This window comes from Vipera ursinii, assembly GCF_947247035.1.
Source record: "Vipera ursinii genome assembly, chromosome: 2".
NCBI lineage: Eukaryota > Metazoa > Chordata > Lepidosauria > Squamata > Viperidae > Vipera > Vipera ursinii.
In genome coordinates, this window is record NC_139513.1 from 81,063,625 (window position 1) to 81,077,524 (window position 13,900).

Here is a 13,900-nt window from a genome sequence, read left to right on the forward strand (position 1 = left end):
TTCATTTATAAATCTTGATTGGTTTCACCTGGGATTTTAAAGAATCTCATTTCAAGCCACCATGGTTTTAGGTCAGAAGTGGTACTCAGGACAGAATTCTATATTCAAGGGCATCAGTTGATTTGATCAAAGACTTATCAATATCTATAGCTCATTCTTTACTTATTCCTTCTGAATTATTTGAGAAGTTTTAATCCCTGGCAAGATGCATGGGAATCCAGGTTTATGTAACCCTCTCCCTATATTCTGTGCTGCAATATAACATTAATAAGCCCTCATTAACCGCATGACAGATCAATATTCCTATCTGTCACTGATTGCAAATGGTATGAGTAGCTTGTTTCAAGGTCCCCCAGCAAATCATGCATGTACAGAAATGAACATTTGCTACTTTCAGTTTATATCTGATACTTTTGACAGGCTGTTCTAGAGGGACCCTAGACATTGTGTGTGATTGAACAAGCCGTCTTGCTAGCAGTGTCAGACATCCCAGAAGCTTCTTCAGAAATTCATGTTCTTCTGTACAGGAAGTCCTCAACTTACCACAGTGTGTTTAGTGACCGTTCGAAGTTAGAATCGCACTGAAAAAAGTGACTTGTGACTGTTTTTTCACACTTATGATCGTTGTGACATCCCCATGGCCACGTGATCAAAATTCAGACATTTGGCAACTGACTCATATTTATGACAGCTGCAGTGTCCCAGGGTCATGGGATCACCTTTTGCAACTTTCTGACAAGCAAAGTCAATGGGGGAAGCCAGATTTGTTTAATAACTGTTTTACTAACTTAACAACTGCAGTGAATAGTTTAATGAAGAGAAGGGTGAGGGGTGACATGATAGCAGTGTTCCAATATCTCAGGGGCTGCCACAAAGAAGAGGGAGCCAAGCTATTCTCCAAAGCGCCTGAAAGCAGGACAAGAAGCAATGGATGGAAACTAGTCAAGGAGAGAAGCAACCTAGAACTAAGGAGAAATTTTCTGACAGTTAGAACAATTAACCAGTGGAACAACCTGCCTCCAGAGGTGGTGAATGCTCCAACACTGGAGGTTTTTAAGAAGAGACTGGACAGCCATTTGCCTGAAATGGTATAGGGTTTCCTGCCTGAGCAGGGGGTTGGACTAGATGACCTCTAAGGTCCCTTCCAACTTTATTATTATTATTATTATTATTATTATTATTATTATTATTATTATTATTATTATTATTATTATAAGAACTGTGGCAAGAAAGATTTTAAAATTGGGCAAAACTTACTTAATAAATGTCTTACTTAGCAACAGAATTTTGGGGGTCAATTGTGATAGTAAACCAAGGACTACCTGCATTTATAGATTATGTAGTATCTGTTCCCAGAAACCCTTTGGATAACAAACTGGGCTTTTATAACAATGTTGGGGGAAAAAATAATAGCACAACAACCAAGATAGGGAAAGGGAAAAGAAAGCCACTTATATGTAATTCTTCTTTTCTTCCTTCTCCTTGAACAAGCCAACACAGATTGTTTGCAGAATGAAGCAGAAAAAAGGAAGGCTGCAATGCTGGAGAAGCAGATGGATGAGATCACAAGGCTCCAGCAAGAACAGCAGGAAGAGGAAGATTGTCTGAAGGAAGTTCGCCATGCTGAGACTCACAGACTTAGCCAGGACAATCAACTCCAGGTTAGAACTGCCTTAACCTGCCCTTTCAATATGCGTCTAATTAGGTGTTCATGTATATATCCTTTTGGTTTGGGATTTAGTTTCCTTCTGTTTTCTGCAGTAATCAGATTCAGATAAGCTCCCAATACATTCCTTGGGGGCACCGTACAAATACAGGATTTATATGGCTCCCCTTTTTGTGTCATCTGAGTAGAGTACTTTTATACTCGAAGATGAACAACCTTCTTATATTACTTCAGCTGGTTTAAATTCACTGTTTTTAAAGACCACATGTATGAACTCACTTGGGATCATTTAAAAAAACACAACACAAATAAAAATGTTCACTTCTCCCGGTACATGGGAAACCTCACCGATTTCACAAGTGCTTATTTCCTTTCCTGCTATTTCCCATTTTCTCACTCTTTATGGAGAGTGATACTGCAAGAGGAATCTCTGTGGGTTTGCCCAAAGTTGGGGAAAGTTTACCTACTTCCTTTTTTTCTACTTCAGCTGAAGCTGTTCAAACTGCACCGAGATAGTGTTGCTTAGGTAAATATGGAGACAAAGTTAACGTCTGTATTATTTATTTTATTTATTTTATTTTTATTTTAATCCCATTTATATCCCGCCCTTCTCCGAAGACTCAGGGCGGCTTACAATTTAAAGCACAAATCAATGTGCTTAGCAATAGCCTTCATTCTATGTATATGCCTGCTTATTAGGGCTTTCAGGGCCCCCCCAAGCGGCATTATTACAAAGTCAGCTTATTGCCCCCAACAATCTGGGTCCTCATTTTACCTACCTCGGAAGGATGGAAGGCTGAGTCAACCTTGAGCCTGGTGGGACTCGAACCTGCACTAATTGCAGGCAGCTGGTGTTACTTAAGGAGGCATTAGTCTACTGCTCCACCAAGGCTCTTATTTGGCTCCTGTGTCAGTAAACCATGAGGCAGTTTCTGCTAATGGTAACTACCAGAAGCTGATTTACAATACCTAACACCAAAGAGTTGTGAGATATGAGTATCATTACTGAAAGTGAACTATACTACGTATTTCTACCTTAAGCATCCTATGTGGACAACAGGACTCATACAAAGCTAGGATCCAAATTCTGCCACACTATGACAGGAACAAATAACCTCAGCAATGACATCAGTGTTGTGACTCAGGGTCAGCCTGTGGGTCCGACAGCCGGCTCCGATGTATCGGAGGACTCAGATGTGGGGGAGGAGGGAAACGAACCAGCTGATGATGATTTGGAGACTTTGCAGAGTCCTCAGCCGGGAACCTCTGCTCAGCTGTGTGAGCCCGAGAGTGCGGAGGATGATGACCCACAGCTGGCCCTGTTCAAGGACGCCCGACGCAGGAGGCAGTCGAGCAGGGACAAACAAAGGAAGGCTATGGGACTCCTCGGGAGGAGGCACAGGGAGACCACGCCCTGAGCTCTCTATAAAAGGAGTGTTTGGGGAGGGGCTGGTTGCTGAAAGCAACTCTTTTGCTTGAGAAGATAAGCTCTTGTGTGTTTACTATTAAATCTTGGCAGAAGCCTTTTAGCCTTGGACGCTTTCCAGTCTCTTCTTTTGATTAGGGGTGCGAGAAGAGGGCTGGTTCAGAACAGTTTGCTTTCAGCCACCCACCCCTTAATACTACGATGGAGCAGCTTCTTGCCGAGAATGCCCAGCTCAACCAGCAACTCACCTTGCTGGCCACTCAGGTGGCACAACTGCAGGCTCAGGTACATGCTGCCCCCCCACCCAGGAGGAAATGTCAGATAGCTATGCCGGATAAATTTGCTGGTAAACCAGAACTGTTTCCTGCCTTCCTGGGACAATGCCAGCTTTATATCAGCGTGAGAGCAGCTGATTTCCCCACTGACCGAGATAAGGTGGGATTCGTGTTGAGCCTTCTGTCGGGAGATGCAGCTCGTTGGGGCATGCCTCTGTTGGCACAGCCTAGCCCTTTGTTGGATAACTTTGGGGGGTTTTGTGACCATATGCGCCTCATGTACGAGGACCCGATTAAGGCGCAGACTGCCACCCGACGCCTGAAAGCTTTGAGGCAGGGTCAGCGCCCTCTACAGGCCTATATCAGCGATTTCCGGCTGCTTAGCCAGGATTCCGCCTGGAATGAGGCTGCGCTCGTGGATGCCTTTCAGGATGGCTTGTCAGTGGAGATGTTGGATGAGCTGGCCCGCGTGGACATTCCCTCAGACCTGAATGGGCTGATCCATCTTTGTCTGCGGATCGATGCCCGGCTGCAGCAGCGTAAGAGTCGCCGTGCCACCCCACAGACCCCTGCCGCCCCTGTTGTGCGTGAGCCCCCAGTCCAGAGGGAGGAGCCAATGGAGCTGGGTGCCGCCAGGTCCCGTCTATCGGTGACGGAAATGGAAAGACGACGATCGGAGGGGTTGTGTTTTTACTGTGGGGACCCTGGACATTTGGCTGCTTCTTGCCCGAAGAAGCGTCAGCGGGCGTCAGTGACCAAGCCTGCCCCGAGAAAGTCCCCTGCTTTGCTATCGGGAAACGGCCCGAGCCCGATCTAGACGGTGTGAAAGATCGGGCGACCCACAACGATCACGCCGAGCGACGCCGTTCCGACGGTGCCTGTGAACCTCCACGGCATTTGATTTTGGAGGCACGACTGATCCTCCCTGGCAAGCCAGAGGGGATTCCGGTCCATGCCTTAATTGACTCTGGGGCTACCACTAACTTTATGGATTCGGCCTTTGTGGCCAAATGGGCTGTTCCCCAGTGTCCAGTGGATCCGCCCATGCTTGTGGAGACCATCGATGGTCGAGTGCTCCTGTCCGGGCCTATCACGGCCGCCACGCAACCCGTGTGTATGGCCATCAGTACCCATGTGGAGGCCATTCAGTTCTACGTCACTTCGGATCTGCACTTCCCCGTGGTCTTGGGACTGGCGTGGCTCCGGGCGCATGATCCACAGATCTATTGGTCTCAGAACTTGGTCACCTTCCCAAGTTTGCAGTGCGTGGACCACACCCGCCATATCTGTGCCGGCCAGGTGGAGGGTTCCCCAGGGGTTTCCTTGCCTCCCGAACTGTCCGACTTTGCTGACGTGTTCAGCGAGTCAGAGGCGGACCAATTACCCCCGCACAGGCCCTACGACTGCTCCATTGACCTAGTCCCTGATGCGCCTCTCCCAGTGGGGCGTTTGTACTCCATGTCGGAGCCCGAGTTGGCTGCATTGCGGGACTTCCTGACAAAGAACTTGGCTCGTGGTTTCATCCGGCCCTCGTCCTCGCCAGTGTCTGCGCCCGTGCTCTTCGTCAAAAAGAAGTCGGGCGAGTTACGGCTTTGCTGTGACTACCGGAAACTCAACGCTATCACGGTGCGTAACCGCTACCCGCTGCCCCTCATCCCCGAGCTCTTGGACCGACTCCGGGAGGCTAAGATCTTCACGAAACTGGACCTGCGTGGAGCTTACAACCTCGTCAGGGTTCGGCCGGGTGATGAGTGGAAGACGGCGTTTGGTACTCGCTATGGACATTTCGAGTACACGGTGATGCCGTTTGGCCTGACCAACGCCCCTGCTGTGTTTCAGCATTTTATGAATGACATCTTTCGGGATCTGTTGGACCAGTTTGTTGTGATTTACCTGGACGACATCCTGATTTACTCCCCGTCGCGTGAAGCGCATCATCAGCATCTCCGTCAGGTCCTGCAGCGCCTCCGGAAACATCGGCTGTTTGCCAAGTTGGAGAAGTGCCAGTTCTACCAGGTGACCATTGATTTCTTGGGTCACCGCATTTCTCCTGAGGGCATCGCCATGGAACCGAGTAAAGTTGAGTCGTTGCAGAGTTGGCAACCCCCGCGTCGCGTGAAGGATATTCAGCGACTTCTTGGATTTGCCAACTACTATCGGACATTCATCCCTGGCTTTGCTGCCTTGACAGCCCCCCTCACCCGGCTCCTGCAGAAGAAGACTCGGTTCCAGTGGAACGCCCCCGAACAACAGGCGTTCCAAGCTTTGAAGGACGCCTTCATGAAGGAGCCCATCTTGAAGCATCCTGACCCGCAACGGCCGTTTGTCGTGGAGGCGGATGCCTCCGACATTGCCATTGGGGCCGTGTTGCTCCAGGCAGCGACGCCCAACGGTACCCTTTTCCCTTGCGCGTATCACTCTCGGAAATTGAATCCCTCGGAGCGCAACTATACCATCTGGGAGAAGGAGCTGCTGGCCATCAAGGCGGCGTTCGAGGCTTGGAGGCATCATCTGGAGGGGGCGCGGCATCAAATCGAGGTCCGGACGGACCACAAGAATCTGGAAAGCCTGCAGACCGCTCGGAATTTGAACCAACGCCAGATCCGGTGGTCCCTCTTCTTTGCGAGGTTTGACTTCCGGGTGCGGTACATACCAAGCGGGCACAACCAGAGAGCGGATGCTCTGTCCAGGAAGCCCGAGTACACCCGAGTGGAAGACAAGCTTCCGCCCAGGACCGTGATCCCCGTCGAGTCTTTTGCTGCGGTGCGGGAGCCGGTGGATATACGGGCTCGGATCCGGGAGGCGCAGCAGCAGGAGGCGTGGGTGGCTCAGCGGAAGGAAGAGGTGGGGCCAGATTCGCCTTGGTCGGTCACGGATGGACTCCTGTATTATCGTGACCGGCTCTATGTTCCAGGAGGGCCACTCAGGGGACTCGTCCTCAGCCAATGTCATGATAACCCGGCTGCGGGGCATTTTGGCCTGTTCAAGACTCTGAACCTGGTCTCCCGTACGTTCTGGTGGCCCCGAGTCCGACACGATGTTCAGTCTTATGTCACCTCCTGCGTCCCATGCAGGCAGGCCAAGTCAGCGACAGGGGCCCCGCCTGGTTTACTGCAGCCTTTGCCAACGCCCAAGAGACCCTGGGGGGCTGTGTCCATGGACTTTCTGACGGATCTACCCCCATCCTCCGGCTTCACGACAGTGTTTGTGGTGGTGGACATGTTGACCAAGATGGCGCACTTCATCCCCTGTCGCGGCTTACCGTCAGCTCGCGCCACTAGTCGCATGTTCATCCAACAGGTGTTCCGGCTGCACGGCCTTCCCGATAGAGTCGTCTCCGATAGGGGGGCCCAGTTTACAGCCCGCTTCTGGCAGGAGTTGATGCGGGCGTTGGACATTAAGGTTTGCCTCTCGTCTGCGCATCATCCTCAGACCGACGGGGGTACCGAGAAGGTCATCGGCATCTTAGAGCAGTATCTGCGCTGCTACGTTAACCTGCAGCAGGACAATTGGGTGGACTATTTGGCCATAGCCGAGTTTGCCTTTAACAACTCGCAGCACACCTCCACGCAGATGACACCGTTCTTGGCCAATGTGGGTTATCATCCCCGGTTTTTCCCCCTTTCTCCCGTGGACTCACCGGAGCCAGCAGCGAACGAATTCATGGCGGAGTTACAGGCGATCCATCGGTTGGTGCGACGGCAGCTGGAGAAGGCCAAGGCCGACTACAAGAGGTTCGCCGATCGGTCGAGAAGGGATACGCCTCCACTATCGGTGGGGGATCGGGTCTGGCTGTCCACCAGGAACCTACCATCCACTCGGCCGGCGAGGAAGCTGGACCACCGTTACCTTGGACCGTTCCCAGTCGAGGCCGTCATCAACCCGGTCGCCTATCGTTTAACTCTGCCACGTTCCCTGCGCGTGCACCCCGTCTTCCATCGGTCCTTGTTGGTCCCCGAACAACCGGCTTGTCCACTTCGCCAAGCGGAACCTCCCCCATCAGGACCTCGTGATGGCGACAGCACCCCCGAGTATGAGGTCGCCAGCATCAGGGATTCCCGCTGGCTGAAAGGTCGCTTCCAGTACCTGATCGAGTGGAAAGGGTACGGGCCGGAGGACTTCACATGGGAAGACGCGACCGCCGTTCATGCCCCTGCGTTGGTGACTGCGTTTCACGAACAGTTCCCATCCCGACCGCATCCGGATCGGCAGACCCGGGGGAAGGGCCCTGCGGTGCGGGATAGTGTTGTGACTCAGGGTCAGCCTGTGGGTCCGACAGCCGGCTCCGATGTATCGGAGGACTCAGATGTGGGGGAGGAGGGAAACGAACCAGCTGATGATGATTTGGAGACTTTGCAGAGTCCTCAGCCGGGAACCTCTGCTCAGCTGTGTGAGCCCGAGAGTGCGGAGGATGATGACCCACAGCTGGCCCTGTTCAAGGACGCCCGACGCAGGAGGCAGTCGAGCAGGGACAAACAAAGGAAGGCTATGGGACTCCTCGGGAGGAGGCACAGGGAGACCACGCCCTGAGCTCTCTATAAAAGGAGTGTTTGGGGAGGGGCTGGTTGCTGAAAGCAACTCTTTTGCTTGAGAAGATAAGCTCTTGTGTGTTTACTATTAAATCTTGGCAGAAGCCTTTTAGCCTTGGACGCTTTCCAGTCTCTTCTTTTGATTAGGGGTGCGAGAAGAGGGCTGGTTCAGAACAATCAGCAGATGACAAACCTGTATTCATTTATTCTTTTACACATGGAGAGTTGCCAGTTTGCCTTGTATTGAACCAGGTAGAGCCCTGCTGAGAAATGATATAATATCTTACATTGGAAGTGAATGTGTATTTATTGGTCATCAAAAATCGCAATATCCTGAAAGCAAGGTAGAACATTTCAGCTTTCCAGGACACTCTAGGTAGCTGTACTTCTATAAAGGAATTATTTTATTTCAAAACAACTAAAATCTATAAAGAGATTCAACTATATTTCCTCTGAATTGGATAGAACAGAAATGCTTACAAAAAAATTACCTGTGTAAATCTGCTCACCAACATGAATAAACGTATCATACTAAAACACCCAAATAAACCACCCAAGAAAGCTACTGTCAAAAAATTGATAATTACCACATGCTCCATAATGTCATGTTACATCAAATTCATTTATGGCTGTTATATCATATGGATTAATTGCGCTAGCTTGATATAAGAAAATTCAGCTGACATGTCAAACCAATACACCACCCATCTCCTTCATTGTCTGCCCCAGGATGTTAATGACAAAGCATAAACTCTGCTACTGTATTCCTTCTCACTAGTATTTGATAATGCAAGTAACCATATATATCACAGCTTTAATAGAAAGGAAAATAAATGATCTTGAGAGATTGTCATCATGTATAGAGTTCTGATTAATTTCAGTAGTGCATTTCTGTAAAAAAAAAAAAACTTTGGGGGCACCAGAGACCGGTTCCATGGAGAGAGGTTTTTCCATGGACCGGAGGGGATATAGATTTGCATGCTGCTTGCAGCCCACACATGGGGCTTCACTGGTTTGCACAGACTGGTTTCTGGCATGCCATGTAAAATTACCTTAGACTAGAACAGGGGTGTCAAAGTGCCGGCCTGCAGGCCGGGTGCGTCATGCCGAAACCATGGGCACCCCATTGCTGGCAATGGAAAAAAAGTCACACTACATCACAATATGTCACATGACGTTGCGAGTTTGACACCCCTGGACTAGAATCTCCTTAATAGCCACAGATAGTTGGTTGACTGTGGATATGAACTAAACTCTAATTGCACAGATTCGTCTTATATACCAATTGCGCCCCTTTTTGGACCGAGATGCCCTACGTACAGTCACCCACGCACTCGTTACCTCCCGTATTGATTACTGTAATGCTCTCTACATGGGGCTGCCCTTGAAGACCACCCGGAGGCTTCAGCTGGTGCAGAATGCAGCTGCACGGGTTGTGATGGGAGCTCCCCGATACTCCCATATTACACCCCTCCTGTGTGAGCTGCATTGGCTACCAGTTGCCCTCTGGGTGAGATTTAAGGTGCTGGTACTTACCTTTAAAGCCCTACATGGCTTAGGTCCGGGATACTTGCAGGACCATCTGCTGCCGGGAACAAATTCCCATCGTCCAGTACGCTCACACAGAGAAGGCCTCCTCAGGTTACCGTCAGCTAGGCAATGTCGGCTGGCGACCCCCAGGGGGAGGGCCTTCTCTGTGGGAGCGCCAGCCCTATGGAATCAGCTCCCCCCTGAGCTTCGGATGGCCCAAAACCTCCAATCCTTTCGCCGCGGCCTCAAAACACACCTGTTCCACCAGGCTGACCTAGACTGACAGGCATTTTAATTAATTTATATTTAGTATTTTTAATTCATTTTTTAAATTCTCTAATTTTAATTTAATCCACTGATGTTCTCAATTTCATTTTTATCTTGATTTCTGTACTTATTATATGTTTTGTTGTTAGCCGCCCTGAGTCCTTTGGGAGATAGGGCGGGATATAAATCCCATCAATAAATAAATAAATAATAATCTATCATTTCTCATCCATCAAGTCTGTTTCTTTATCTCTAGGTTATACTGCTTTGTTAATAATTAACAATAATTAACAATTTTTCCACAATAAAAACACACTCTTTGAAACTGATTCTTTTTTGGCATGGTATTTCCATCACCCCCACCCATACTTTAAAAGCCTACCAAATCTGTTTAATCTGACGTTCAAGTGGAAGAATGCTTCTAATATCCTCAGTCTCTAGTCAAAATTCTATGCAAATGTATTCAGATGCAGATTCTTTAGGGTTTATTTGTTTATTATTTATTAATTCAATTTGTATACTGCCCTATTCCCGAAGGACTCAGGGCGGTTTACAGGGCAAAATTTAAAAACAATACAATATAAAATTAAGTTAAAATTAAATTAAATTAAATATGGCCCCAAGAATTAAAATCCCAATTTAAAATCATTAAAACCCCTCAGTCCAGTCCTGATAGCTCAAAGAACCAGGTTTTTAGGTCCCGGCGAAACGAACGAAGGTCAGGGGCAATCCGGAGTTCCATTGGCAATTGGTTCCATAGGGCGGGCGCGCCCACAGAGAACGCCCTCCCCCTGGGGACCGCCAGTCGACAATCCTTGACCAGCGGTACCCTGAGGAGGCCCTCCCTGTGGGAGTGCACAGGACGATGGGAAATTGATGCTGGCAGCAGGTGCTCCCTCAGATAATCCGGGCCCATGCCATTTAGGGCTTTATAGGTCATCACCAGCACCTTGAATCTCACCCGGAGGGCAACCGGAAGCCAATGCAGCTCGCGGAGAAGAGGTGTTACATGGGAGTATTGGGAAACTCCCATCACAACTCGCGCGGCTGCATTCTGCACCAGCTGAAGCCTCCGTGTGGTCCTCGAGGGCAGCCCCATGTAAAGAGCATTGCAGTAGACTAGCCGGGAGGTCACGAGCGCATGGGTGACTGTGCGTAGGGCATCTCAGTCCAAATAGGGCCACAACTGGTGCACCAGGCGAACCTGGGCAAAAGCCCCCCTGGTCACAGCTCCTATATGATCTTCCAAACTGAGCCGTGAATCCAGGAGGAGACCCAAGTTGCGAGCCCTATCAACGAGGGTTATCCATAAAGCTGCATAAAATTAAAATGCTAATCTGGCCACTCCCATTTCAGTCAACTGGGGATTTGGGAGTGGTAATCTAGAAGAGACAATTTGACGGAAACTGCTCAAAATTCTTTTCGGATGATTATAATGCAGCATGTGTTATGATAATAGTGTATTTTTATTTATCTACAGCTTAACCTTTTATAGTTTTCCCTCCTTTAGGTAGAGAAGGAGGACTTGCAGCATAAACAATTTTCTGAAAAATATGATATGCTGAAGAGAGAACAAGAGGAAACACTGCAAAGTAAGAGTCTGAAACATGCTTATGGTATTCGTGACATTTCTTCTGCTTCTGACATTTTTTAACAAAGCATCAATGTATGCCGCCCTGTATTATATAAGGTAGGGACGCGGTGGCTCAGTGGGTTAGGACGCTGAGCTTGTCGATCAGATGGTCAGCAGTTTGGCGGGTTGAATCCCGAGTGCCGCGTAACAGAGTGAGCGCCTGTTACTTGTCCCAGCTTCTGCCAACCTAGCAGTTCGAAAGCACGTAAAAAAAATGCAAGTAGAAAAATAGGGACCACTACGGTGGGAAGGTAACAGCGCTCCGTGCGCCTCTGGCGTCTAGTCATGCCGGCCACATGACCACGGAGACATCCTCGGACAAGTGCTGGCTCTTCGGCTTTGAAACGGAGATGAGCACCGGCCCCTAGAGTCAGAAACGACTAGCACGCATGTGCGGGGGAACCTTTACCTTTACCTTTTATTATATATAAAAAAGGCAGAACTAATCATCATCGTCATCATCTTCCAGATTATTATTATTATCCAGAGTCTGTGGCAAGTCTCTGTCATTAAAGATGAAGGCTGGGAATGAAATAACTATGGCTCCCCACATCTAGACAGCACCACATTTTATTTATTTATTTAAAACATTTATATACCCACCCCTCTTACAAACAACCCTGGGCACCTCTCAATCAAAAGTTCAAACAGCATAAAAATCATAGTAAACTCTAAAACTAAACATTAAAACATCAGTAGAGTCATTGACTGAGCTGGGTGGCCATAGAAATTGAACAAATAAATAAGTAAAAAATAAAAAAAACAATAAAAACCTGACACCAAGTCAAACTTCTAATGTGCAGTTACCTATTCTTATCACTTTGGGGGGAAAGCTGGATCTTCAGAGCTTTATGGAGGGCAGAGGCCTATCAAAGTTCAGAGGCGAGGGTTCCTTAGGGCAGGGGTTGTCCTAGAAAAGACACCCATCAAATGGCAATATTTTAAAAAGGGAGTAGGAGATTGCTCACCTTATCTGACCCGGTATGAGGCGTAGATGTCCTTTGGGGCTTCCCAGAGACATTGAGGATCGCTGCCTTGCCGTTTAATACTTTGTTTGAATGACAGATCTTTAGAAGAACAAGCTTCTGTTTACATATACGGTACCTGTTGATAATAATACAGATGCTATTGCTTTTCTTGATGGGCTTAGTTCTGGTGCTCTAACCCTCCTATAGCGAGGTTCCCAAGTTGTCCATTGGATCTACTGCCTCTCAGTGCTTTCCTTTTGGGTCCTACCCATCACAGATAGTTGCCCTTTATGAACAGCAGAATTCACAAGCCTGTTTCTCCAGTTTTGTGGGAAGGATGCCAAAAGAGGAAAGATGGCTGAGTAACCAAAGCATAAGTAATAACCACAGAAGCTCAGCAAGAAATAGCAGGAAGAATGCAACCTTTATGAGCACAATTTTTAACGTCTGAGCACTTATCACCTCTAAAAAAGCTTTAGTCATAATTTTGCTATAAAGAAAGAGATGCCTACAGATTTCTCTAGAAATTGGTGATGCTTGCAGGAGACCCTTTGCTCATCACTGGTGTGACATATTCCCAAACCAATTTGCCATTATTCGGTTCTTGTTCTCTATAGATAGTCCCACATTCACTTGAGATGCGCAATACTTTAATAAGTGGCTCATCCTATTTTTCAGTGCCTTCTGGCTCTTTGTCCATACAATTCCCTATGCTCCGTTTGCTTACTCCATCTGCCTCCTGTATGTGACTCAAGATGAGCGATTTGCCAATCACTACATCTAAAGAAACCATGAGGACATAAAAATGGAGCTTGTGCTTTCTCTTGTTTGGACTACGCATTTGGTCTTTCTCTTGCAGAACTCCAGAAAACACATGATCAAGAGAAGCTGTTTCTAACCGAATCCTACCAAAAAACTCAGGCATCTTTGCAGGTACCAGTTTCTCTGCTTCAGGGAAACAGAAAGGGTCAAGATTCAATACAGCGGGTCAAGATAGCAGCAAAAAAGGCTATCCTTACCTCACCCCATCCCCAGCCTAGCTCTATAACACAGTGGCAAGTATGAATGTGCATATATAAATTGCTACCAGTAAGTAGTCCTCAGTGAACAACCGTTTGTTTAGTGACCATTCGAAATTAGGGCAGCACCGAACAAGGAGGTTTACCACCTATCCTTGAGGTTGCATCCCTCGCAGTGTCCCTGCAGTCACATGATTGTGATTCAGGCATTTACTGACTCACAGTTATCAGGGGTCCCAGCATCCTGCAGTCACGTGATCGCCATTGGCAATCTTCACTGCTGGGTTCTAACCAGTAAAGTCAGTGGGGAAGCCAGCAGGAAGTTGCAAATGGTGATCATGTGACATCACACTTAATGGTAGTGAGGGATTCACCTAATGACCTCAACCCGAACTGCCAATCATAAAGTTGGCACAGCCCATTACCTAGTGATTAGATTCCCCAGTTCTAATTATTGTAGTTAACTGAGGATAGTATATGTTTGGGTGCTTTGTGTGTGTAAATGTGCTATGAAGATTTGCATTTGTGGAATGATTTGGAAGGAGGGGTGGCATTGGTGCCTCTTAAGTGCATTCCTGTCCATATAG

General features: G+C 48.1%; 1 protein-coding gene across 1 annotated transcript in view; it reads left to right on the forward strand.

Moving 5' to 3' along the window:
* The window catches only part of CCDC69 (coiled-coil domain containing 69), a 54,278-nt gene that overhangs the window by 32,688 nt on the left and 7,690 nt on the right, over nucleotides 1-13,900 (forward strand). Inside the window, exons 3-5 of the mRNA XM_083354360.1 lie at nucleotides 1,492-1,661; nucleotides 11,204-11,285; nucleotides 13,154-13,227. Coding sequence (XP_083210486.1) covers nucleotides 1,492-1,661; nucleotides 11,204-11,285; nucleotides 13,154-13,227 — 326 coding nt within the window. The remainder of the gene's footprint in view (nucleotides 1-1,491; nucleotides 1,662-11,203; nucleotides 11,286-13,153; nucleotides 13,228-13,900) is intronic.